This window comes from Cebus imitator, unplaced genomic scaffold (genome assembly GCF_001604975.1).
Source record: "Cebus imitator isolate Cc_AM_T3 unplaced genomic scaffold, Cebus_imitator-1.0 Scaffold179, whole genome shotgun sequence".
NCBI lineage: Eukaryota > Metazoa > Chordata > Mammalia > Primates > Cebidae > Cebus > Cebus imitator.
The window spans coordinates 1,592,278-1,619,183 of record NW_016107494.1 but is presented as its reverse complement, the minus strand read 5'-3'; the positions used below and the strand labels follow the sequence as shown (position 1 = coordinate 1,619,183).

Sequence of the window (26,906 nt, the reverse complement as noted above, 5' to 3'; positions counted from 1 at the left end):
AAAAAAAAAAAAAAAAAAAAAAAAAAAAAAAAAAAAAAAAAACCACTTGAATAAATATTCTAAGGCACTGTCTTTAAAAAATAATTTTTTCTCTTCCTTTACATTTCTCTATTTCCTATATTCCAAAGTTTCCATGGGTGTATTACATTTTTAACACTATCATATTTTAAATAATTCACATGCCATAAAATGGTACAACCATCACCATCTAATTCCAGAACGTTTTCACCACACCAATAAGAAACTCATACCATTAGTAGTCATTGCCCATTCCCCTACCCCCAGCCTCTAGCAACTTCTAATCTACTTTTTGTCTCTATATATTTGCCAAATGGAATCACACAATATGGTAATTTTTGTGTCTGGCTTCTATCACTTAGAATAATGTTTTCAAGTTTATCCATGATGTAACATGAGTCAATACTTCATTTTTCATGGCTGAATAGTATTCAACTATATGAATAATATCACATTTGATATATCTACCCATTAACAGACATTTCAATTGTTTCTACTTTTTGGCTATTATGAACAATGCTGCTATGAACATTTATGTACAAGTTTTTGTGGGGACATATGTTTTCAATTCTCTTGGGCAGAAATCTAGGAGTGAAAATGCCAGCTGGGTGGATTACTTTCATAGTTTTAAAAACAAAGATTTGTTTTTTAGTGGAAAATGTTGAGTTCCAGTGCCACCAAACTCAAGACCACACAAATTCTTTTTCCTGTCACAGAGGATAAGGTATTGATGAAGAAAAGACAGCCATTATGAAAAGAAAAAGACTATTCACCTATTTCAAAAACTATCGGTCTCTCCCAGGCATTTTTGACATTTATCACAGTAAGATTTAATCACATTATTATCAGGATGCGAGGGTGGACACATTAATAAAATTAGTCTGTAAGCTGTCTAAAATTTCTATAATTACCAGCAAGGCTAAAATAAAGATAATATTTCTGCATATATTCATATTTTGTTCATTTTTTTCATAGTTTTCAAATAACAGATTTTATCACTTGATCTCTAAAACCATTTCACAGATTCAACGAGCATAACTTAAACATTTACTATACCAATGCAGAAAATAGCAAAACTATTCAATGCTAATAATATGACCCTCCTGCTTTCAGGAAAAACAGGTTAAGCAAACCACTGAAAAATCCTAACATCAGAATCAACCTCTTGACCAAATACTCTTTCTATTCTTCTAATTGTGCCTTGAAGCTTTTAGGTGTATTTCCCCATACACCAAGCTACATCTGTTCAATAATCCATTTGACCAAGGAAAGCTAACGCACTGATTTCATATGCAAACTATGCTGAAGCCGCACATTCTAATAAAGCAGAAACTCTGTATTTATAACTCATATTATAAATTTCTTCTTGCTCAGTTGTATTCCAATAACATTACACAGTTGTCTACCTAATTGCTAAGAAAAAGTAGAAACCTTGGGCCGGGCACAATGGCTCACGCCTCTAATCCCAGCACCTTGGGAGGCTAAGGTGGGCGGATCACCAGGTCAAGAGATGGAGACTATCCTGGCCAACATGGTGAAACCCCGTCTCTACTAAAAAATACAAAAATTAGCTGGGCGTGGTGATGGGTGCCTGTAGTCCCAGCTACTCAGGAGGCTGAGGCAGAAGAATCACTTGAACCCAGGAGGCAGAGGTTGCAGTGAGCCAAGATTTCACCACTGCACTCCAGCCTGGTGACAAAGCAAGACTCCACCTCAAAAAAAAAAAAAAAAAAAAAAAAAAAAAAAAAGGAAAGAAAGAAAGGAAGGAAAAAGTAGAACCATCTTATGTCACAGTTTATAATGGAAAAGTGTACACTTTTGAGATACCCATCTTCAAATCCCATCTCAAATACTTATCAGCTGTGTGACACTAGCCAAATTACTTCAGCTTTCTGAAACAGTTTCCTAATAAAACATGCCTAAAGCTACATACCATTTTGGAGTTGCCATAAGAAATAAAAGCAAGTTTGGCATAAAGCATGTACTCAATGAACAGTAATAGCTGCTGCCAGTTTTATTATTACCAATTTTATTTTCAGTATTAAATTGGTTATACTATGGTTTTCCTTAGATGAATGGTCAAATACAAGGGAAAAAGTATGCTCTTCTATAATACAACATTGATCTTGATTTTCTTATTCCCAGCCCAGTTTTAAAACAAGGAGATACTACTATAAGGCTTGATATAGGAAACCATAAAATCTAAGTAGCTATGTCATTTGTGTTAGAAATAAAAATGATCTAGCCACTTTAGTTCATAATCTATACTTACTTTTGATTCTTATTTCAAAATTACTATATTCCCTTTTGTGTATTAACAAGAAATAACCCATTTTAGTAAAACAATAAAATGGTTTTATTCTATAGCATGTTATACAAGGAGAAAAATCTGTCAGGTGAGGTGGCTCGCACCTGTAATCCCAGCATTTTGGGAGGCTATGGAGGGCAGATTGTTTGAGCCCAGGAGTTCAAGACCAGCCTGGGTAACATGGTGAAATCCTTTCTCTACAAAAAATACGAAAATTAGCTGGGCATGGTGGCACCCACCTAAGTCCCAGCTACTTGGGAGGATGAAGTAAGAGGATTACTTGAAGCTGGGAAGCAGAGGTTGCAGTGAGCCATGACTGCAGCACTGCACTCCAGCCTGGGCAACAGGGTGAGACTCTGTCTCAAAAAAAAAAAAAAAAAAAAGATTAGATTGGTGGAGGCTGTGTTTGTTTGGCAGAGGGTGAGGGAATCTGAAAGGAATGAGTCTGAGGAAGAGCCGGGATGTGGCTCAGAGATGTGGCTCAGCCCTGCCTTTCCCTCTTCTGCAGGAGCCTTCTTCATCCCCTACTTCATCTTCTTCTTCACCTGCGGCATCCCGGTGTTCTTCCTGGAGGTGGCATTGGGCCAATACACCAGTCAAGGGAGTGTCACAGCCTGGAGGAAGATCTGCCCCCTCTTCCAGGGTACGTATCCTCCCCCACCTTCCTATTCATGGGGCCACCATCTTGCCTGCATGCCCCATGGTGTCACCCTTCCTACCCATCCACTGCCTCGCTCATCCACTTACTCCCATCCTGCGCCAAGTGCAGAATCAGGCCTCATGCGTGGGCTGCAGAGAGGTGAGCATGGTGGAGAAACACTGGCTCTGGAGTAAGCTGGGACCCTAACCACTGACTGGGGGGTGAGGTGGGGAAGGCGTTTTGATGCTGTTGCCTCTTGGGGCAACCATAGGACCCCTGGAGGGGCAGCAGTGAGGGGCTGGGACAGAGTAAAGCTTGGCTCACCCATGCTTCTACTCACAGGTTCTGGGTGCTCCAGGGGTGCTGTGCCTCAGCCAGAGCAGTTTCCCCCGTGCTGCCCTGGATCCCAGCAGTAGTGTAAACGTCCCATCCAGTGGGGTCCTATCCCTAGGTTCAAGTAGCGCATGGACAGCAGGCGCAGGGGTGGGCTTTCTGGAACACACAGACAGCTTATGGGGGTGCCATGGTCAGGGTGAGCAAACGGAGCACTGGGAAGGGAGAGGAGGGGAGATCGTGGCTCCTTCCTTCTTTTCCAAGTCAGAGGCCTCCAGGCCTGGGATCTCAGAGGGAGGTGTGTGCCGTGCCGCTGGGAGTCCCGGCTGCTCTCCCCGCCCCGCCGTCTGCCTGCCTCACTGCCCACCGCGCCCTGGCTCAAGGCTCGGCCCTGCCTTCACCCACGCGCTCCCTCCACAAGTCACACGGTGGCCGCTTCTCCACCCAACGCCACTCCTGCTCTCTCTCAAAGATGGGGCCCGCCCTTGCCCCCGCTCCCCGCTGGCCCCACCAGAATCGCCCGCTGAGTCCCCGAGGTGACCCTGCCTGCCAGGTGGGAGGGCGGCCGCGAGAACAGAGCGTTCCGCGGCGGCACAGTGGCCGCTTGTTTGTTTGTGTGGGTGTCTGTGTGCGCGCTCTGAACACCCTGCCTGCTCCCCGGGGACCCTCTGCCATCTGCGGGTCCCCTCCCGCGCAGCGCCACGCCCACCCCCGCGGCGGACACCCGCCCGGGCCGCGCCAACGCCGTTGCTCAGTGGAGACCGCCGCGGAACCGATCCTTGCCAGGGTGGGCTCGCCTGGCCCCAAAGGCGTGGTTTTGTTCCCAGTCAGCACTGATCTTTCAGCCAGGCTGTTCTGAAAGGCCCACAGCCCTTCATTAAGTAGTGAGCACTTCGGGAGGTGGAGGCAAGAGGATCCCCTGAGCCCAGGAGTTCGAGATCAGCCTGGGAAGCACAGTGAGACCCCCGCCTTCCCCCTTCTCTACAAAAAATTTAAAAAATTAGCCAGGTCTGCTGGTGGTCCCAGCTACTTGGGAGGCGGAGGTGGGAGGATCGCTTGAGCCCGGGAGTTGGAGGCTGCAGTGAGCCGGGATCACACCACTGAACTCCAGCCTGGACTCTGTCACCAAAAAAAAAAAAATAAATAAAAATAAATAAATAAAAAGTGGTTATTGAGCATCAACTAAAGACTAAGAGAGAGCTAACCCGGCAGGGGAGCAGTGAAGAGTTCTCTCACCTGGGGAACCCGGCCCCAGCCCCTCTCTGCAGGACTCCGGAGCCACCTGGCAGCCTGCCTTTTAAAATGACTGTGGAAAAGATTCCACTTTGTAGACATGGGCTGGGGAGGTGTGTGTAAACACCTCTCTTCCCCCACCCCCTCCACCCCCTCCCACCCCAAATACACTGCCTGGGGACCAAGTGCATCCAGCTAATCACAAGGCTTCACAAGTGTTAAAATAGCAGGGAGGTCTCTGCCTTTGCTGGCGGTCTTGCTGCTGGCCCCTGGTGAGATGGCACTAGCTGCTGTCTTAGGCTCCTGAGTTCCTGACGGAGGCACCATTTCTTTCCTCCTCACTGGTTTCTTGCTTTTGCTCTTATCCTGAGACCCCTCTGTCACCCACGCTGGAGTGCAGTGGTGTCATCTCGGCTCACTGCAACCCTTGCCTCAGCCACCCAAGCAGCTGGGATTACAGGCGTGCACCACCACACCAGGCTAATTTTTGTATTTTTAGTAGAGATGGAGTTTCGTCATGTTGGTCAGACTGGTCTCGAACTCCTGGCCTCAAGTGATCTGCTCGCCTTGGCCTCCCAGAGTGCTAGGATTACAGGCGTGAGCCACTGTGCCTGGCCCTGAGGCCCATTCTTACCAACTTTTCCTACCTACTCCTTCCTTCTTCCAGCCCCTTTTCATTTTACAACTGATACATGGTTGTCATAGAAGAACTAGAAAATGCAGATAGCAAAAAACAAACAAACAAACAAAAAAACAAAACACCCAGAAACTTGAAAATGTTATCTGAAATCTTACCACCTAGAGAATCACTTGTTAACTTTTGGGTGAAAATCCTTCCAGAGCTTTTCTCATGAAAAAAAAGTTCAAATATATATTACAAAAATGGGAGAATGCATAAGGTAATGTCCTATGACCTGCTTTTCTTCCTTAGAAAAATATGCTGTGGGCTGGGTGAGGTGGCTAAAAAAAAAAAGAAAGAAAAGAAAAAGAAGAAAAAAAAAGATGCTGTGAACAGCTTCTCATGCAGATAAACCCCAGTGGTTCTCTTTGTGTAGCTCCCAATACCCTTGTAATGTCAACTGGCAGCTTCTATGTGACGTTTTTGCTAACATTAATTTCTCTTGTCCCTCCCCACCTCCCCCTCACTCCGGAAGGCATTGGTCTGGCGTCCGTGGTCATTGAGTCATATCTGAATGTCTACTACATCATCGTCCTCGCCTGGGCTCTCTTCTACCTGTTCAGCTCCTTCACCTCTGAGTTGCCCTGGACGACCTGCAGCAACTTTTGGAACACAGGTACCATCATTTCAGCCCCCAGGGCGTTGCCTGATAGCAGCTGGGCTTCGGCAGCTGATAATGTCTAAGCAGTGATAGAGTGTGTGGCAGAATTTGCCTCACAGTCAAGCCACATGGGCTCCGGGGCCAGCTCTGCTGCCTGGGCCTTCCGTGGCCCTCAGACCAGCCATACGACAAGTCAGTGTTGTTGGGAGAAGCCAATGGGACTGTATTAAACAACTGCAAGGGTTATCAACGATCACTCACCCGTGCACTTAACAAGCACTTTCTGGACGCCTACTGTGTGCTAAACATGGTGCCGAGGGCTGGATATGGGGCCAAGGCTGAGCAAAAGCAACAGGGACCCAGGCTTCACTGTGTTTGCAGTCTGGTGGTAGAAACAGACAAATAAGCGCACCCACTACAAATTGTGATGGGTGAACACAACTGCAGAAACCATAGAACAATGGGAGGGAGAAGTGTCATCTGAGGCCAGAAGTGAGAAGGAGCCCAGCATGTGAACAGCATTCCAAGCAGGCGGAAGAGCAGGCACAAGGCCTTAGTACCTTGGTCTGCCAAGTGGAGAGACAGGAAGTCAGAGCGGGCCAGAGGGGAGAGTGCTTTCCATACCAGCTGCCCCTTTGGCGGGGGTGGTGGGGCTAGTGGATCTGAAGTCTGGATGGTGTCTGAGGTTGGCAGGGCAGCCAGGTGAGCAGCCAGATTCACAGTGAACAAGAGCAGGGGGAGGCAGAGCTGGCCCCATGAGCCTCCTGATGCTTTGAGAATGGGGACTCCAAAAGAAGCTGCTGCTAAGAGTGGTGAAGACCACTAGGCTGCAAGGCCAGAGGGCCAGGGGTAACTAGGGTATGAGCGCATCTCTCTCCATTTCCTCCCTAACCTTGTCCCCAACAGAGCATTGCATGGACTTTCTGAACCACTCAGGAGCTGGCACAGTGACTCCATCTGAGAATTTGACCTCACCTGTCATGGAATTCTGGGAGTAGGTGCTGGGCCCATTTGCCACGTGTTAAGAGACTCTGAGCAGAGGAAATCTGCATGTCTGAGCTGTGCAAGTCTGGATGTCTGGGGTGCACGTCTGTATGTCTGGGGTGCAAGTCTGGATGTCTGGGTGCAAGTCTGGATGTCTGCAGTGCAAGTCTGGATGTCTGGGTGCAAGTCTGGATGTCTGGGGTGCACGTCTGGATGTCTGGGGTGCACATCTGGATGTCTGGGTGCAAGTCTGGATGTCTGATGTGCAAGTCTGTATGCTTGGGGTGCAAGTCTGGATGTCTGGGGTGCATGTCTGGATGTCTGGGATGCAAGTCTGAATGCCTGGGGTGCAAGTCTGGATGTCTGGGGTGCAAGTTTAAGATTCTGTGTGCTTTCCAACACTTCCTCCACCGCCCCACTCCAACTCCACACATCATGGAGGCAGGGGAGAACACTCTCACATCTGCCCACATGGGTCCACGTAGACCCACATTTATTCATCACATCCACCTTCACCCCCACATCCCGACTTTCATGCATATGTCTGCCCACATGTCCAGTGGGGTGCTGGATGCAGTCTTCACAGCCTTAGGAGAGCTGAGTGTGCGTGTCTCTTCCCAGTGCCGTGTTTGGTGGTGTCACGTTGGTAGCTTGAAATCGCTCAAGGCGTGAGTGCTCACAGACACGGGCACACCGTCCGCTCACAAACGCACCCTCTCACGTGGCAGCTTACACCTTCATGTCACCTGTGCCCGCACTCGTCCACCTACATTCCCACAAAAGGCTGCTTGTACTCTCTCACACTGATGTAACCCCCACATAGGCACCAATGCCCTCATGCACGCCCTCACAGTACCAAACCCTCACACCCACGCACGCAGCTCCAGCACCCCATCACAGTTTAGATGCTAACACACATTCAGCCCCTCCGTGGGGTACCCATGCACTTGCCCATCAACCTGCATGTATATAACTATCTACTCTCTAAATGCTCATTTATACATTCCTCCTCTCTCTCTCTCTCCATCTTTCCGTACAAGAGAAAAGTCTGCATGAGTTAGAAAGACAAAGATACCTATGGGATGATGGTAGTAGTTTGGTCTTCAGGAACATGGCACAACTGTGGGGGGGGGGAGGTCCTGGAATATGAGATCTGTGGGGTCAGCTCTGAGAATCAGGAGACTTGCTGACAGAGGCAAACTGTCATCCCCATTAGCCTTTTCCCTAGTTACTTATTTTTCCCAATCTGTCAGGAGACGAGTTCTGGGCATCACCTCGGGCATCCATGACCTGGGGGCCCTGCGCTGGGAGCTGGCCTTGTGCCTCCTGCTCGCCTGGGTCATCTGCTACTTCTGCATCTGGAAGGGGGTCAAGTCCACAGGCAAGGTGAGTTGTCCTGGCTCCTGGGAAGCTCCCTGTGGTCCCCAGAGTCCATGGGAACACTCGAGGGAGATCCTCTGGAGAATTGGTTTCTTTCTATTAAGAAACTATGCTGGGCCGGGCGCGGTGGCTCAAGCCTGTAATCCCAGCACTTTGGGAGGCCGAGGCGGCTGGATCATGAGGTCAAGAGATCGAGAACATCCTGGTCAACATGGTGAAACCCCGTCTCTACTAAAAATACAAAAAATTAGCTGGGCATGGTGGCGCATGCCTGTAATCCCAGCTACTCGGGAGGCTGAGGCAGGAGAATTGCCTGAACCCAGGAGGCGGAGGTTGCGGTGAGCCAAGATCGCACCATTGCACTCCAGCCTGGGTAACAGGAGCGAAACTCCATCTCAAAAAAAAAAAAACAAAACAAAACAAAAAAGAAACTATGCTGAGGTGGGTGGCTCATGAGGTCAGGAGTTTGAGGCCCACCTGGCCAACATAGTGAAGACCCGTCTCTACTAAAAATACAAAAATTAGCTGGGTGTGGTGGCATGTGCCTGTAGTCCCAGCTAATTGGGAGGCTGAGGCAGGAGAATTGCTTGAACCTGGGAGGCGGATGTTGTAGTGAGTGGAGACATGCAATTGCACTCCAGCCTGGGTGACAGTGAGATTCCATCTGAAAAAAAAAAATGTATGCTTGCCGAGTAGCACAGGGGCGATAAATAATGAGATCAGGGGAAGTCACAGGAAGACAGAGCTAAGCTCAGTGCGAGAAAGTCTTTCTTTTTCAATAGGACTTTAAAAGTCCAGTTTACATAAGAATATTCAGGGCAAAATAAGAAACAGAACGCCCCGCTGTTGGAGGTAGTCATTGCTGGCAGGTCGGCACGGCCAATCCCTGTTCACTTTTGCTGTACTGCCTTCTGGTTTCTCTCATATGTATGTGTGTTGTCTGTACCCATTATGTGTGGATATGACACCATTAGGGTCACAGGCTCTTATGACTCACTTGTTGTATTTAACAACATAGCAAGATAATTTTGAGTTAGCAAACAGAACTGTCTTTGAGATGAGTTTCCAGTCACTGAAGGGGTTCTACAAAGAATGAGCAACGATGGGCTTGTCACATAGAAAGTATTCAGATTTGAGTATTATTTCCAGCCCAGAGAGCCCGAGACTGCACCTCATGCCTTTTTAAAGCCAGGAATGGGCAGAATACTGACTTCTCTGCTTGGCCATATACTTAGTCTGTTCCTGCAGCAGCCTTTCCCTTCCCTGAATTGTAACAAGTTTGTAATAGTGATGATGAAAGTGGTCATCGTAGCAACAAGAGCACAGGCAGTGCCACCACTGCCCCCCAGGGAAGGAGCTCAGTTTGCTCAGCGGCAGAGTGGAACACCCCGGAACTCCGGCCACCACTGCTCCCCCAGCCATTAGCCTGGAAAAGTACAGTCTCAATTTCCCCACAGATCACTGTGCATGCAGCTCTGGTCACCCTTCTTCCCCTGGTGAGTCCCACTCTTGCCAGGGGGCAAGGAGAGAACAGCCAGGATAAGGGACTAAGAAAGACCCGATTCTGGATTTTAAATTAGTCTTTGCCCTGATTTGATCATTACACATTAGATACATGTACGAAAATACCACTCTTTTTCGTAAATATGTACGATTATTACATGTTGACTAAAATAAGAGGAAAAAAATGGTCTTGGAAAGGTTACCGGCTGGAAGCCTGTGCCCTGCCTGCCTCCCTGCCTTCCTCCTCCCCCCCCACCCTTCCCCTGCTGATGTATATCTCACACCCTGTGGGGAGCACAGACCCACTGGAATGTGTAAAGGGAGGTGTGGAAAGTTTCCTGTGCTTACCCCCTCTTAGCTGTCTCTCAGGCTGGGGTTAAGCTCCAAGTGATTTGTGCTGCCTGTGGGGCGTGGCTGGAGGGCCACTGTGTCCCCACCAGGAGTGACCTTGGTCTGCCCCCTACCTCCAGGTGGTGTATTTCACAGCCACGTTTCCCTACCTGATGCTCGTCATTCTGCTGATTCGAGGCGTGACCCTTCCCGGAGCCTACCAGGGAATCATCTATTACCTGAAGCCAGATTTGCTCCGCCTCCAGGACCCTCAGGTAGGTTCTGTGCTGGGACCACTTCCCCAGACGCCTTCCCCATCCAACCAGGCCTGTGTTTTTGAAAGTCTTGTATTGCTTTTTCCTTGGTTTAAAAGCAATAGATGCCCACTGGAGAAAAATTAGAAAATATGGAAGAAAGCTACATAAAAAAAAGTAAAAGTCTCTTGTAATTTCACCACTCAAATATAACTTGTTAGCATTTTAGTATATTTCCTTCCAACTTTTTTGTCTTTAAATTTTTTTTTTCTTTTTAGAGACAGGGTCTGGCACTGTCCCCCAGGCTGGAGTGCAGTGGCACCATCATAGCTCACTGCAGCCTCTACCTCCTGGGCTCAAGCCATCCTCCCGCCTCAGCCTCCTGAGCAGCTGGGACTACAGGCGTGAGCCAGGGTTCCTGGGCATGTTATCTTGATATCTTAATGATGTGGCCTCTTTGCCTTCAGGTCATGGTTGCTTAAGGCACTATATATAGAGATCTTAGCTGAATGAGGCAAGTGACTCCTAGCTGTGTGCTGCAGCTAGACCTTGGGCGCAGCCAAGGTTTGCAGATTCCCTTGGAGAAATTCAAGCAACACACATGTATTTGGTGCTCACTAAGTGCCTACAGAACCAAATCGAAACTGGGCCCTACTAGGGTGGAGATCACCGTGGAGACATGAGGACGCGCTCAGGGAGAGCTGGGATGCAGGAGGGAAGTGCTTGTGGAGCACTGAGGGGCCAGGCTGAGCTGCAGAGGGTGGGTCTGGACCTCGGGTCACCCTGGCTCCAGGCCCTGGAGGCTTCCTCTGTCTCTCTCTTGGGGTTTTGCGTAGGTGTGGATGGATGCGGGCACCCAGATCTTCTTCTCCTTTGCCATCTGCCAGGGGTGCCTGACAGCCCTGGGCAGCTACAACAAGTACCACAACAACTGCTACAGGTGAGAAAGGCGTGGCCGGGTAGGGCGAAGGAGGGCCAGGGGCCTGCGGTGGGCTCTGGACCAAAACCCATAGTCTCTGGGCCCAGGCCTTCCCTGCTCATTGTAAGTCGTGCCAAATGATCTTGTGGGTTCATTTCCCAGACTAAACGTCTTTCTTCTCCCTTTTCTGTCTCGTTTCTCTCTTTGCTGTCTGCCATCCGATTTTCATCGTTTTATTCTCTTGCCTTCTTCCCATGCTCTCTTCCCTTCCTCCCCTCCTCTGTTCCTCCCTTGCCTCCCCCTTCTCTCTCCTTCGTCCCCTCTTACTGTCTTTTGATCTCTCCTCCCATGATTGAGGTCTCTCTCTCTCTGCTACTCCTCTCTTTCCTCCTCGTTCCGGTCTGCCCTTGCCCCACTCCCACAGGGACTGCATCGCCCTCTGCTTCCTGAACAGTGCCACCAGCTTTGTGGCTGGGTTTGTTGTCTTCTCCATCCTGGGCTTCATGTCCCAAGAGCAGGGGGTGCCCATTTCTGAAGTGGCCGAGTCAGGTAGGTGCCATTTTGCTGTCTGGGGCCTGAGGGGAAGGAAAGTCAGAGAACATTCTTCTCTCTTGCTGAAAGGCATCAGTCCCAGAAGCTGGCAGCATGATCTATGTATGGGTAACAGGATTTAATTTTAGCATCGGGGCAGTGCTTAGCATAAAGCAGGGCTTCCATTACCACGGGAAAGAGGAGGGGCAGGGTGATGGACGGTGGATGGACCAACATTGGATGGATGGATGGATGGATGGATGGATGACTGGTATGTTCTCCATGCCTGGGAAGAGAAGAATAGTAGATGGAATCATCCTTTCCTCTTAAAGTGCATGCACAGGCACGTGCGCACACACACAGTGCTCAGAGAGACGCCTCTTCCCTGAAGGCAGCACATGCCCTGGACCCCCCTGACTGTACTGTGTGTCTGGCAGGTCCTGGGCTGGCCTTCATCGCCTTCCCCAAGGCTGTGACTATGATGCCCTTATCCCAGCTGTGGTCCTGCCTGTTCTTTATCATGCTCATATTCCTAGGGCTGGACAGCCAGGTATGTCACTGCAGCCCAGTCTGCCCCATGGCACTACTTTCCCCTCACTCCTGCTCCCCTGGTCATAAACCTGAGGCACCCTCTGCTGCCCAGTGCTTTTCCTTGGGGCTGGTGGTGTGGCCCCAAGCCTGGAGACCCTCTGCTGTGAAGGCGCCACTGGCTTTGCGCTCCCAGGCTTGAGCCTCCGCGTGCATGGACGCTTCCTCCCAGATGTTCCTCCAGCCAGAGCTGCGTAGCCCCAGCCCCCGAGCCTGGGGACAAGAACATACGCCCCCTCTAACCCTCACTGCTGAGACTTTGTCATGGAATTGTAGTCAAGGGCAGGGCTGGCTCACCCCAGGGCACCCCCATTTCTTCCCTTTGTGCTGCTCCCTGCACCCCTGTGCGTCGGTGTGGATGAGCCAGGGAAGTGGAGGCCAGGCCAGTGGCCAGCAGCCTGCCCCACACCCTCTCACCCGGTTCCCCTCCTGGCCTACAGTTTGTCTGTGTGGAGTGCCTGGTGACAGCCTCCATGGACATGTTCCCCAGGCAGCTCCGGAAGAGCGGGCGGCGTGAGCTCCTCATCCTCACCATCGCAGTCATGTGCTACCTGATAGGGCTCTTCCTGGTCACCGAGGTGAGCTGGGGCTGGTGGCCTGCAGGCCAGGTCCCCAGGGAGGGAGCCATGGGGGACACTGCTGACCCTTCTCAGAGCCACACTTTTCTTATCTGCTGACAAGGGGTGTGGATACCCGCCTTGCCTCTCCACAGTGAGGTGGTACAGACCACACAAGAGAATCTACCTGCATTTGTGAGGTCTCTTTTGGTTGCAGGTGACAGAAACCAACACTTCTGGCTTAAGCAGAAAGGGGAATGTACTGGGTCAGGTAGCTGAAAAATCTAGAGATATTTGGGTTTCGGCACGGTTGGATGCAGCTGCTCTTGTGACAGTGTCGGGAGCGCTCCTGGGTCTCCTGTAACTGCACTTAGAGGCAGGTTTTCCTCCTGTGACATTAGGGATGGACACAGGGCTTCAGGCTTACGTGTTATTGTCAGCCAACCCCGGAGGAAAGAGAGGGTCCTTTTCCTGAGAGTGCAGCAAATGTCCAGGCTATAATTCTTATTCAAGCCTGGAGTGTAGTGAGAGAGAGACACCCCAGTCTGAAAGGAACACAGAATGAGGGGTGTCACTTTCCAGAGAGGAGATCCTGGGCAGATGAAACGATGTGTGTCCACCACAGTCTCCCAGGCCCTTATCAGAGATTGTTGTCCTATGTTGATCGGGGGCTTGAAGACAGGGCAAGCTCCTTTTAGATGCAAGGAATGGCGTTCCACGGGCCGGGCAGGAGTGCACCCCACATGGACGTTTGCCATCTCGAGGGGCAGAGCATATCCCAGCCCTGCACTGGCCATGGCTCCAGCCCTACGCTCTCCCCGCAGGGCGGGATGTACATCTTCCAGCTGTTTGACTACTACGCCTCCAGTGGCATTTGCCTGCTGTTCCTGTCTGTGTTTGAAGTGGTCTGCATCAGCTGGGTATACGGTGAGTGGGGTGGAGTGCAGTGGACAAGCAGGGTGGGAGGAAGATCCTCTAGGCCAGCCAGAGGCAGGCTTTGCCTGGGGGAGGCAGTTCTCTGGGCCTTTGGTTTCTGTGTGTCTTTGCACTGCTGCCCTGCTTCTTCTTGCTGGGAAGTTTACCCGTGGCTGGGAAGCCTGGCATTTTCATGGCAGCAGGCAGAGCTGTAATGATGACAAAATGGATTTCCTTCAGCAGTGAGAGAATGATCAATAACAGTGCAGTTTCCTCGATACGGAGGCGGCCAGAGGCCCTTTGTCAGTGGGAATCTTAGTCAGAAGGGACATTTATCACCACTTAGCCCCATCCTCCACAAACTCCCACGCTGCCTTTCCAACAACTAGGTGATCATCCAGACTTTGTGTGAGTACTTCCATGGACAGGGAGCTCATTCCTGTGTTTTTGAGGTAACCTTTTCCATGTATGCATTTCTATCTATACTGAGGTGAATTCAGCCTTTCACCGCCAGCAGCCGGACCCTCAGGCTGAGATAGCTACCCAGCCATACCGAACGTGGCCACCGCCAGGTGGTGACTATGTCCTACCAAGGAAGGGGAAGAAACCCAATTCACTGAGTCTTCCCATGACTGTGTGCCAAGCACCGTGCTGGTTGTTCTCACGCACTTACAATCTGTGTAGGGGGACAGTGAGGCTCAGGGGGGTTCAGTCTCTTGCCTAAGCTCACATGGCAAGTGGAGAAGCCGTCGTCATAACTCAGGTCCCTCTGGCTCTACTGTACCCCATTGGGGGAATGCAGTGCCAATGTCACAAGGCTCAGGACAGAGGTCAAGTGGGTGTCACATAGTAGGGCCTCAGGAAAAGCCAAGAGTAGAAAAGATTTTATTTTGCTACCCTAAGCCTTCCTACTGGGTCCTTTCCTCTCCACGGAGATGTCCCTTCCTTCTCACCTCGGGCATCTGATGCCTTCCGATGTTCCCCAACTCCTTTTCCAATCTTGTTCTCAGAGAGGACCCGCTAAACGTGATCACGATGTGAGGTGCAGATGGCTGATAACGTCTTAACATGGTTTGCTCACCTGGCAATATCTGGCTTTTAACTTTGGCTTTTCATAGTCAAAGGAATGACTCTATAATGGTGTGATTTAATGCGTCAGGGGTCAGTGGGAAGGTATTTTGGGTGGGAAGTAAAGAGGCCCTCCAAGTAGCTTTACCAATCAGTGATTCTTCTTAGAAGCCTGGCTCTGCCTAGAACTACAGCAAATGTGGAAACCTCAGGAATGAAACAAAACAAAATAAAGTCAGTCCATGTTTTCACTAAACACAAATTAACCTTCTTCCCATGCTTTTTTGGGAACTCAGAGGTGGTTCCTCTGGGGTGTGGAATCTAGACCGCTGTTCTGTTCCCAGTAGCCTTCTGGCCTCTGTGAGTTTTATATGATATCCTTGAACAGCAGGATGCTTGTTCACCGTTTTGACTTGAGCCAAATTCATCTCCGCTCCCCAGGTAAATAGGCATTTGTCTAACCATCGAGCCCCGTTTTGGGCTCACACCACTCCTCTGTGGTTAGGACGGTGGGGTCTCCATCCTAAGACCAGGAGGCAAGAGACTGCACTGACAAGAGGTGTCAGCACCAGCGTGTCGGGGCACCCCTGCCCGCTCTGCGCTCCCTGCCTGGTGACCGGGACGCACCTCATGCAGGGACGCGGGCGTCAGGGATGCGTCTCAGTCACGTGCCCTGTTCCAGTTTCCCTGCACAGGGCGGGGGTGAGGGAAGAGCTCAGAGCCGGGTGGGTCTTTCCCAAACACCAGGAAGCTGTTCTCATCCTCTGGCTCTCACACTCTCCCCCACCATACCTGGTCAGGGGCAGACCGTTTCTATGACAACATTGAGGACATGATTGGCTACCGGCCGTGGCCCCTGGTGAAGATCTCCTGGCTCTTCCTGACCCCTGGACTTTGCCTGGTATGTGCCCACCCAGCTGTCCCTCTATTCCTTTCTGTACCCAGAAGACTCTAGAAATGAGGGAAAGGCTGGCTAACATGTGGGCTCTTTTCCCACCTGCCCGGTCTACCCTGGGGCCTGGCGCATTCCTGCTCTATGCTGGCTCTCCTGCCTTACTTCCTGAGGCCATCTCATCCATCCATAAGTAGGAACTACTTCCCACTCCATCCCTTCCTCACAGTGCCTCCTGCTTCTGCCTGATTTCTCAATGGCTGGTCTCCTTCGGTCTGGCTGAGCTTCTCTTCTGAGCTCCTCTCTTCCTTGTATCGCCTCCTATCGCCATCTGTGATGTGAGTGAGGCTTTGGCCAGGGATCCGAGGGGGCCTTTACTCTCCCACCCTGCAGATGCGCTGCAGTGCACCTTGTCCTTTGTCCTTGGCTATACGTAGTTGCACCCTTGTAGTCGTCCTCTCTCTCACCCATGGCTGCTCTTCTTCCTCCCAGGCCACTTTCTTCTTCTCCTTGAGCAAGTACACGCCCCTCAAGTACAACAATGTCTATGTGTACCCGCCCTGGGGATACTCCATCGGCTGGTTCCTGGCTCTGTCCTCCATGGTCTGCGTCCCACTCTTCATCGTCCTCACCCTCTTGAAGACTCAGGGTTCTTTCAAGAAGGTAGGTGGGGGAGGGGAGTGACCCCTTAAAGGAAGGCACTGAGAGACGCTGGACTTGGGGTGGGACACACAGTGCGGACCAGGGAGCAGACACACACTTGGAGAGTGGGGCAGCCCTTCAGTCTCACGGAATCTTAATGAGACGAACTTTGAAGACCAGTCTAGTGGCTTTTCAGAAATGTTCTGAAAAGTCCTAGAATACTAGACCTGCAGAATCTGACCTCCTGTGGATGATCCGGGCAGGCTAAGGGCAAACTGCCGAAAGGTCCAGGAGAAAGCTAAGCCACAAACGTCAACAGGAAGGTGCCCAGACACAGAAGGTTTACAGACCATAGATTCCTTGCCCTCGGAAAACTGATAAGCAGCCATCACGGTTCACTCCACACATAGGCTCCTGCCTTCTTTTCTTACCTTAACCCTGCCTGGGGACACATGCAAAAAGGCTCCCTGTTTTGAATTTGGGACATGTCCTCCTGGAAGGAGCTATAGCCAATGACCCACAAAGGGAGAAATCTGTCTTGCCTACAAATAATAGAAAACCCAGCCTACAACAGTTTTAACAAATAGGCTTGCTTTTTACATTTCAAGAAGGTCAGATATTAGGGCTGCTGGCCTTTGGCTCAGCTGCTTAAAGAGGCCATTAGGGATCAGACCCTTCCCGTATTTCTGCACTTCCATCCTGAGCATGCCGTTTTATTCATCATCATGTTTATCACCTCATGGTCACAAGAAGGGTGTCCTGATTCCAGTCATCACATCTGCATTCAAGGCAAGAAGAAGGAGGGAGGAGATGGCAGCACCACCACCAACAATAACAATAGTTATAGAAGTACCACTGATAAAAGAAAAATAACACATACTTATGAGCACATAATAACAATAATAATAACAAAAATGGATATTGATCGCTTACCTGTGCCAAACATTGTTCTGTGAGGTGTATTCTACTATTATTCTCAATTTACAGATGAGAAAATGGAGAATTAAATTAACAGAGGGGTTAAGGGAGTGGCCTTAGATGGCACAGGTCGGTAGCAGAGCCAGGATGGAACCCAGGCAGTGCACACGCATCGTCACGGTATTATTGTCTCCCCTCTCACCTCAAATGGTTCATTCATTCACTCACTCCTACTGTGCTGTGCTGGCCTTGTGCTCCGCCCTGGGCTGGGCCCTGGGGAGGCACACATGAGGAATCTTCTGTGCCTCCCTCACCAACAGCTCCCCTCCTTGCCTTTTCTCTCCACAGCGCCTGCGTCAGCTCATCACCCCTGACTCCAGTCTGCCACAGCCCAAGCAACGCCTGTACTTGGATGGCGGCACTGGCCAGGACTTTGGACCCTCCCCAACAAAGGAGGGACTGATAGCTGGGGAGAAGGAGACCCATTTGTAGGGTGTGGCTAGTGGCCAGGCAGCTCCTCAGCTGGGAGCTTAGGTCAGGACCACCTTCCATTCCCAGCAGACAGCCTCTGCCTCTGTCTCCTGCCACAAGCCTGCTGGGAACCTCTGGGGAGCCACAGGCACCCCCAGCTGGAGGCCAGGCTCCTCTCCTGTGCTCGTTGGCACAGCTCTTTCCCCTGTGCTGATAATACCACCACTAGGACATGCCATGCTGGGAAGCCACTCCTTGCAGGAAGACACCATTGTTTTTATAAAGGAGGGGTCTCTTTGGAGGCTGCCATCTGATTGTAACACCTCGAGTTCTGAGGACTCCGTGGTGGGGATGCCTCTTGTTAGAGCTTACTGCATTTGTACACGGGAAGAGGAGCTATCATTGGAATACACACTGCCGTCCGACATGGAGAGCATGATGGGATGTACTCTGCTGGAGGTGACAACTGAGCCCTCCATGTTGGATCGGAGGTTCTGTTAGGGGGTCCTTCATTAGGCATAATGACAAGCAAGCCTTCACAGCCCGTCAGTCTGGAGTTTCCTCGGAGTCTCATGGCATCTCCAGCTCCTGCCCTCGTTCCACACTGTTCTTGCAGTGTTGTCATTAACTCCTGGGGCGTTGGAATGAAAAGGATTAGAGATGCTGCCTAGACTTCACACACACACAGCATGCCTCCCTGTACCGTCCGTTCCTCTGCCCAAGGCTGGCGTTGCTAACTCATCACAGATTCGTTCCCACCTCACAATCCTTCCAAATGTGCTCCAAGCAGCCCCACTTGCCAGCCTGCTTCTAACGCAAACTCCTGACTTCACGGATGAGGAATCTGGAGACCGAAGAGATGAAGTGACTTTTTCAAGTTCACACAGCTTCTTGGGGGCCAGTGATATGAATAAAACCTGGTCTCCTTCTGCTCCGGCCAGTGTCTTCCCATTAAACCCCTGCCTTAGTTAGCAAGTGCCTATGGATCGCCTGCCGCGTGTGCTGGTCTTCTTGGCCTTGCTCCGTTTCTGTTGAGCCTATGCCTCTTGGGGTGGGGGCAGAGAGGCCCCTCTGTTGGAGGTGGTGAGGAGCTCTCCCCACCCATCGTCCCTCCCAAGGCCCTCCCAGACTCTTATTCTTGCCCCTTGCCACCTCTTCTTCCCCAGGGAGTGCATGGAGTCTGCGATAGTCTCCCAGTGAGTGGGTGTAGGGGGGTGCTCTCCTTAGCCGCCACACATTGCTCCACCCCTTTCTCATCCTCTCCTCTCCCCACACCCCTGCCAAATCCCACCAGCCTCTTCCTTGGCTGGAAGGCTTCCTGGAGGAGGAAGGCAGGATTGGATAAGCTAAATGCTCTTGTGTTCAGAAGCCAAGGGAGGAGAGAGACTGGGACTGGGGTGGGAACTTCAGGGAAGTTTCCTGGGGCAAGGGAAGCCACCAGGGGTGAGGGGATGATTCATATATAGATGTCACCTGGAGCCCCTGCCCAGTGGCTGCAGGAAAAATCAGGTCTGGCTAGGCTGAGTTCCGTCCTCGACAGCCCCAGACCATCCCGAGGACCTTAGCTTCTGACCGCCCCTCCTGTCTCGCTCCGGACTGCTCTGTTCACCTGTGCCCTCGCTCCTGGAGGCCCAGGGAAAGAGACGGAGAACAACGGCTTCAGCCAAACGCTCTCAGTTACGAGGTCGGATCTTACGGAAAGCGAAGGCGAGGTCGGCGCAGAGCCGTCTGCAGCCGCCCGGTGGCAGAGCGGAGCCGCGCCTTGTCCCCGCCGCCCTCCCCAGGGGCCCCTCGCACGCGGGCATGCGCCTCCCCTCCCCGCCGTCCGCCCCCACCTGCAGCTAGTCCAATCCTTCCTGCCGCCTTCTCCCCGCCTGTAAACGCCGCGGCACCCCGCGGGGCGGCACCCTGGTGGGGACGCTCTGGCTCCGGCTCTCTGCGGACCACACCTGCGTCTTCCAGCTTCCCCCGCCCTGCACCAATGCACCATCCTCTCGGCTGCCCCAGACCCCCTGGCTTCGGCGCACAGCCTGTCCCGCAAGCTCTCTGCCCTGGCTGAGAGCGCCCACAGCTCCTCCCTCCATCGCTCCCATTCTCTGGATGAGTCAAAAGGGATCTGGATGGGGCTGGGGACGGAGGGAACAGGGGGTGAGGAAAGGGACTTCGGGCCAACCTCGCGGCTCACGGGGACCCAGCCATAAGGGCTCCACAACCTGGGCGAGGAGCAATTGTTTCACTCTCCAGCCTGCCCAGAGCACCAGTACAGGTGTGTATTTGTGCCTGTGTGTGCACGTGAGTGCGTGCGCCTGTGCGTGTGGGTGTGCACCGACGTGCGTGCGTAAGCAGCAGCACGTGGGTGGGGTCGTGATCTGGGTTTGCTTTCATCTCGTCTCCTGTAGTGTTTGAGTTGCACACTGGTGGACAGAGGCCAAATCTGGCAGCTGTGATTTGTTTGGCCAGTATGGCATGAAAAAATGGATTTTGCAGCAAACGCCTTCAGGCACTCTTTGGTCTGCCCCAGGCTCCCCAGTTCCTGCCACACCTGGCTTTTTCACATATTCATGTTTTCGAGCATTTGAATTCATAACCTGTGCCCTCGCGGAGGAAGTGAGAACTTTGGGCTGGGAGGGAACAGGAGCCGTTGGGTGTGATGCAAGGGACAGCAGAGGGCAGTGGTCGCGAGTCCTGGTGCCTCAGAAGGGGTGGTAGCAGGACGGTCACAGGCTCCAGCCTGCTCCTGTGCGGACCTCACACCCTTTGATGCTATTCATTCATCTTGGGTCAAGTCCCTCTCCCAAAGAAGGGTAGTGGCTACCTCTAATTTCAGAGCTACTCAAGTGGCAGGCCACAGTGGTGCCCATGTGGCACAATGTACGCCAAAGCTCACCTGTCTGGGGGGACAGCTGACCCAATAGAGTGGCCATGTAGAACCGAGGTTTCCCGCCAATGGCCAACAGCAGGAGCTTGCTGCAAAGTGAATACACTACGTGGAACTGGATCCTCCCAGCCAGCCAAGCCTTTGAGTGGCAGCAGCCCTGGCTGAGATGGGGACTGCAGCCTCAGAGGCCCTGAGCCAGAAATGCCCAGCCAAGTGGGCCCCGAATGCCTGACCCCAGTGAGAGGGGAGAAATGCACATGGTTGTTTGACGCGGTAAGTTTTGAGGTGATTTTTTGCACAGCAGTAAGTAACTAATACCCACCCTTGGGCCCACTTATGCGCAGCTCCTTCGCCTGGCTGACAGTGGCTGGTGGCCACCGGTGGGAGGCCTTGGGCTCTTCCCATGGGGGGCTTTGTTGGGTCGAGTGTGCTCCTGGACAGTTGAACTTTAGTGTGCACTCTGGCATGTGGGTGCTGCTGTGGCCACTTCCCAGAGTGCACGAGTCACCCACTTGGAAGGTCAGGTGTAGCCCCTCGTCAGAGGTGTCCCTTAGCACCCTGGTGCCCTTCCTGCCTGTGCCCCCTGCCTTTCTCCTACAGCCTCACCTCCTCTGACCCCTCCAGATCACTCCCCTGAGCCTGGGCTCACCCTCTACTTGCTGTGAGGCGGTGAGGACTGGCTGCCTCTGTCCCTGCCACCCCCATGCTCACGTGCCCAGCTCCCTGGCGACCCAGCCCACACGGCTTCCCTGCGGGTTCTGCTGCTCAGTGAAGTAACAAGGGCTGACAGGGAGGAGAAACTTGTTAACCACCCAGTGATGCAGCGGCCAGGGGAGGATGTGTGTGCCGGAGATGGGGAGAGATGGGAGCCAAACCTGGCAGGTGGCACAGAGTTGAGATGGGTCTGTGCCCTGGGCCTGCTGTTCTGTATTCCAGTGCCCTCTGCTTCCAGTCTGGCCACAGCAGGGGCAGATCACTGGTTGGGTCTGAGGAGCCTGCTGGCACGCGATGGGGAAGTGACTGGTCAGGGAGGCGAGCCCAAGTTGCCAGGTGATGCCATAGACAGAGAGAGGGGAGCTTGCTCCCTGCCAAGGCTGAGCCCTTGCAGGCCTGCATCCTCCACAGGGTCAGTGCCCAACCCATGGCTATAACAAGAGTCCAGCTCAAACTTCCAGTGCAGTCACATTCGGAGGCTTTTTCTGCCCAAGCACATCTCACTTACACATGGAGGGCGGCAGTCGCATCCAAAATGCCCTGACTCCGAGGCCAGAACTCCGAGGCTGCACGCCGGCACGTGGGACTCCAAGTGGGCAAATCCCTCCCAGAGCAAGACTCAGTCCCCACCTCAGTAAGACCCCGGGCACAGGGAGCAAGCAAAGGTAGCCAGAGTGGGTTCTCAACAGGTGCAAGTGGAATTTGGGTCTGCCATTGATAGGAGGGTCCTGGGGGCAGCAGGACAGGGAGCAGCCATGATGGCAGGTGGGGCTGCCGGGAGCAGCCTTTCCCGGCCAGCTGTCCAGAGACCAGGGCTCCCTGTCCAGCCTCAGCCTTTTTCTCTGGGTTAATAATTATAATTTTTTTTTTCTCTCTTGGTTCCTTAGCTTGTCTTACATAGACAATCAGACTGTCTGGAAATAATGACAGTTTTATTTCTCTGATCATGATTTTTTTCTTTTTCTTGTTTTCCTTCACTTGGTAGCTAGAAGCGGTGGCAGCAGCCATCCTTGTTTCCTTCCTGGTTTTGACAGGAAGCCTAACATTTCACTAGTAGGTGTGATGTGATGGTTGGTGATTTTTTTCTTTCTTTTTTTTGAGACATGATTTCACTTTGTTGCCCAGGCTGGAGTACAGTGTCGTGATCTTGGCTCACTGCCCCCCGGGTTCAAGCGATTCTCATGCCTCAGCCTCCCAAGTAGCTGAATTACAGGCATAAGGCACCATGACTAGCTAGTAGAGAAGAGGCTTCGCCATGTTGGCCAAGCTGGTCTCGAACTCCTGACCTCAAGTGATCCTCCAGCCTTGGCCTCCCGAAGTGCTGTGATTACAGGTGTGAGGCACCACAGCAGGCCGGCTGATGATTTTTTATAGATACCATTTATTAGTCTGTGAAGTTTTCTTCCATTCCAAGTTCTATAGTTTTTTTTCCAAATCAATTGTAGGGGTTAAATTTTATGGATTGCTTTTTCTGCATCTATTGAGCTGATCATATTGGTTTTCTCCTTTAATTTGTTAAAGTAACAAATTATATGATTAGATTTTTCTAATATTTAATCATCTTTTCATTCTTGGGGCAAACCCTACTTGGTTATGGCATATCTTTTTTGTTATTCAGTACTAGATTCAGTTTGTTGATGTTTTGTTTAGAATTTCTGTATTTACGCTCATAAGCAAGATGGTTGGTAGTCTTCTTTTCTCAGATCGTCCTTGTCTGCTTTAGTTTTTGTCCTTTTTAAGTTTACACTATGCTCATAAAAAAAGGAGTTTGGAGTTCTTTCTCTTTTCTGAACGAGTTAGCATGCTATTGGGACTATCTGTTCCTTGAAGTGTAGTAGAATTTTGAAAAATCATCTGGCCTGGTGTTGTGTGTGTGATTTTTCTTGGGGGTGGGGGATGGGTGGTGGTGAATAGACTTTACTTCTTTTTTATTTTTTTTGAGACAGTCTCACTCTGTCACCCAGCCTGGAGTGTAGTGACGTTAATTTTTTGTATTTTTGGTAGAGACGAGGTTTCACGATGTTGCTCAGGCTGGTCTCGGACTCCTGAACTCAAGTGATCTGCCCACCTTGGCCTCCCAAAGTGCTGGGATTACGGGCTTGAGCCACCATATCTGGTCCTGTCTTTCTTTTTTTTTTTTGAAACAGGATCTCGCCCTGTTGCCCAGGTTGGAGTTCAGTGGTGCAACTTCCTGGGCTCAAGTGACCCTCCCACCTCAGTAGCTGGGACTGCAGTTGCATATACTTTGCTTATTTTTACAATGTGTGTATTGGTGGGGGTCTCACTATGTTGCCCAGGCTGACCTTCAACTCCTGGCTTCACATGATCCTCCTGCCTTGGCCTCCCAAAGTGCTGAGATTCCTGGCTCTAAGACTTGTAACTACCTATTCTACTTGATTTAATGGTTATACATCCCCAATTTTCTGTTTGTTCTTGAGGAAGATTTAGTAAGATATTTTTCTAGGACAGTGTTCATCTTGTGGAGGGTTTCAAAATTATTGCCATAGGTTTATAGTTTATTTTATTTTATAGTTGATTACAGTATTTTATTTTATTTTAAAAATCTGCAGCATCTGTGGTTACGTTCTTCCTGTTGGTCCTCGGGTTATTGATTTGTGCTCTCTTTTTCATGATCAGTCTTGTCAGAGGTTTGTCAACTTTGTCATTTCTTAGAGCTTTTGGTTTTGTTAATCTTTTCTATTGCATATATATTTTCTATACTTCTGGTTTTGTCTTTGTTATTTCTTTCCTTTGGGCTTATTCTGTTGCTCTTTTTTAACCTGTTAAGTGAAGTACCCCCCTTAGCCATAGAAGGGTGACTGACCTGCCTGCAGGTGACTGCAGCCGGCAGGCCTGGCCCTGCGGGCTCGTGACTCCCCTGTCTTCCGTTTCCTCTGAGGGCATAGGGAGGGAGGCCAGTGCCTAGCCCCGATGTCTCAGAAGGAAAGGGCATTAGGGTTTCTTGAGGAAAGGAGGGCAAAGCAGGTCTGTCTAGGCAGTTGGAAACATGGGAACGACAGCTGGGTTGTCTTCCCTGCAGCTGGTTCCCACAGTTCTTCCAGAGCCAGGCCTGAGGTCACTTAGTCCTTAGGGTGTTGGGAGCAGGAAGTGCTGAGGTGCTAGGGGCGGGCTAGTGGGTTAGGCAGCCTGGTTCCCTAGGGAGGGAAGCCACCCAGACCTGCAGGGGCACGGGAGGGAGGGCGCAGGGGAGGAGAGTGCTCCCATCCCGCCCACCAACTGAGCTGAGCTCCCTCTCCTCCGGCCCATCCAGAAGGGAATTCTGGCAGAACCACTTCTGGACCTGTCTCTCTCCACCCCCCAATCCTGCACCCTCATTTAACCTCCCTGACTCTGACAGGGGCTTGGGTCTATCTTGGGGCCTGGCTGCCATCCTGGGAAGGGAAGGGGAGCAGATCAGAACTTAGCCTCTGGCTCCAGGCTGCTGGACTCTGGCTGGGCCTCACGTTCTCCTGAAGGGAGCACCTCCCCTGCCCTTCACAGGGTCTGCCTTTGTTCCCGAGTCTTTGCCCTGTTTGGAGCAGTCTTCTTGTGACCCCGGTGGCCATGTGGCTTGCCCTGAAGAAGGTGAGTGAGGGGAACTGGTGCACAGGGTTGTTGATGGGTTGCTGAGTAGTGAGGAGTCATGGCAGGAAGCAGCCTGAGCCCCTGAGGGGCAGAGCCAAGGAGCCAAAGCCAGCACCCCCAGAGCCGCTGTCCATGAGCGACCTGAGAGCAGTGGCGCTAGGAAGGCCACCCTCCAGCCCGCTGCCGCTGCTCTAAGCTGCCTCCTGTCAACATGCCTTCCTTCCAGGTGGCTACATGAGGACACCATGGGGCAGCTGGCTAGTTCATTTCATCCTGGAGTCAGCGCATGTGGATCGATGGTGACTCCCGGAAAGCAGTGATCAATTGGCCACATCTGTCAGAGCTGGGATGGGAGGAGGCATGCCAGGGGCCACAACCGTGTAGTGTCAGCCCCTGAAGGAGAGAAATCAATTTCACGTCAGTTCTATGGGGTTCATGCTGAGATGTGAAAGGCTTTCAGCCCCTGAACTCCCTGGGACTGCTGGGCAATAGACCGTGGAGTCCATTCTATTATTTAAAAATGGCAGGCCTAGGCAGAGGTGGATGGATTCCTTGAGGCCAGGAGTTGGAGACCAGCCTGGGCAACATAGCGAGACTGTCTCTACAAACAAAACAAAACAAAACAAAACAAAACAAAACAAAACAAAACAAAACAAAACAAAACAAAACAAAATTAGCCAAGCATAAAGGTGCATGCCTGTAGTCTCAGCTTACTCTGGAGGCTGAGGTGGCAGGATCCCTTGAGCCCAGGAGTGCAAGACCAACTTGGGCAATATAGAGAGACCCCCATCTTTTTTTCTTTGAGACAGAGTCTCACTCTGTCACCCAGGCTGGAGTGCAGTGGCGTGATTTTGGTTTACTGCAACCTCCGCCTCCCGGGTTCAAGTGATTTTCGTGCCTCAGCCTCCCAGGTAGCTGTGATTACAGGCGCATGCCACCACGCCTGGCTAATTATTGTATTTTTAGTAGAGACGAGGTTTCACCGTGTTGGCCAGGCTGGAGAGAGAAGCCCATCTCTACAGTAATAATAATTTAAAAATCAGCAGGGCAGGGCGGCATGCAGCTGCAGTCTGGGCGCCTTGGGAGGCTGAGTCATGAGAAGGTTTCAGCCCAGGAGTTGAAGGCTGCAGTGAGCTGTCATCTTACCAATGCACTCCAGCCTGGTCTCCTTCTTTGAAACAGAAATAAATGAAAAATTTACAAATGGCAAACCTGAGCCCTCTTGATTTGAGGTGACAGAGGAGGAGGTGGACAGCAGGCTGCCTGCAGGCTATGCTGGCCTGGCGTGGGCGCCTCCGCGTCAGTGCGCAGGGTCACACAAGCACGTGCTTGCTCTGAGCAGCAACTGCCCCAGCTCAGGGTAGCTTGGCCTCACTGTTGCTGGTGTGTGTTTCCTGGGGTCTGCTTTGGTGGCCTGCTCTTCATGTGGTGCTGGCTGCCCACGTGGCCTTAGTGCTGCCCCACCCCCTGCCCCACCCCTGCCTGGCCAGAGAGCCTGACTGCCCACTCTTAAGTACTTCCTCTTCTGGCCTGTGACCATGGTGATTGTCTGTTCCGGATTTGCTAGAAGGCCAATTTTGCTTTCCTCAGTAAAGATGTTTTGAAATTCGTGTTTACACTTTCATAAGTTTTTTTCATATAGGTAAATGGGTGTATCAGGAAACAGTTCTTTGACAAATTGTCTTGGTTTCTGCCTCATAAATATGTGGTCATTCGGCCTGGAGTGATGGTCTCTGAACTGTTCACCTGCCCTCAGGCTGGACCTTGACCTTGTTGAATTCTCCTCCTTGGAGAGGCCTTCCTTGAATGTTCACCCTAAAACAGTCTCTCCCCATCACCGCAGCTGAAAGCAGCGGATGCCCCCCTCCCCCGCAGCGTGAACTTCCCCTGTCCCCTTCACTGCATACCCCCAGCACCTAGAACAGCACTCTGCAGGTGGTCACAAGCTTATAGTTCAGTTCACCC

General features: G+C 51.4%; 1 protein-coding gene across 5 annotated transcripts in view; it reads left to right on the top strand.

Annotated features, from left to right (window-relative positions):
- Nucleotides 1–18,759, top strand: part of SLC6A12 (solute carrier family 6 member 12) — a 26,882-nt gene extending 8,123 nt beyond the window's left edge. For 3 of the 5 annotated variants that reach the window (XM_017545399.2, XM_037744572.1, XM_017545401.2), the window contains 13 exons: nt 2,835–2,969; nt 5,687–5,827; nt 6,719–6,806; nt 8,050–8,182; nt 10,150–10,284; nt 11,100–11,203; nt 11,607–11,731; nt 12,151–12,263; nt 12,742–12,879; nt 13,683–13,785; nt 15,642–15,742; nt 16,226–16,396; nt 17,642–18,700. In XM_017545399.2, the coding sequence (XP_017400888.1) occupies nt 2,835–2,969; nt 5,687–5,827; nt 6,719–6,806; nt 8,050–8,182; nt 10,150–10,284; nt 11,100–11,203; nt 11,607–11,731; nt 12,151–12,263; nt 12,742–12,879; nt 13,683–13,785; nt 15,642–15,742; nt 16,226–16,396; nt 17,642–17,785 (1,631 nt within the window). In that variant the 3' untranslated portion in view covers nt 17,786–18,700. Of the gene's footprint in view, nt 1–2,834; nt 2,970–5,686; nt 5,828–6,718; nt 6,807–8,049; nt 8,183–10,149; nt 10,285–11,099; nt 11,204–11,606; nt 11,732–12,150; nt 12,264–12,741; nt 12,880–13,682; nt 13,786–15,641; nt 15,743–16,225; nt 16,397–17,641 lie in introns of all 5 variants that reach the window. The other 2 variants (XM_017545398.2, XM_017545400.2) reach the window with 2 other exon arrangements.
- Nucleotides 18,760–26,906: the final 8,147 nt, after the last annotated feature.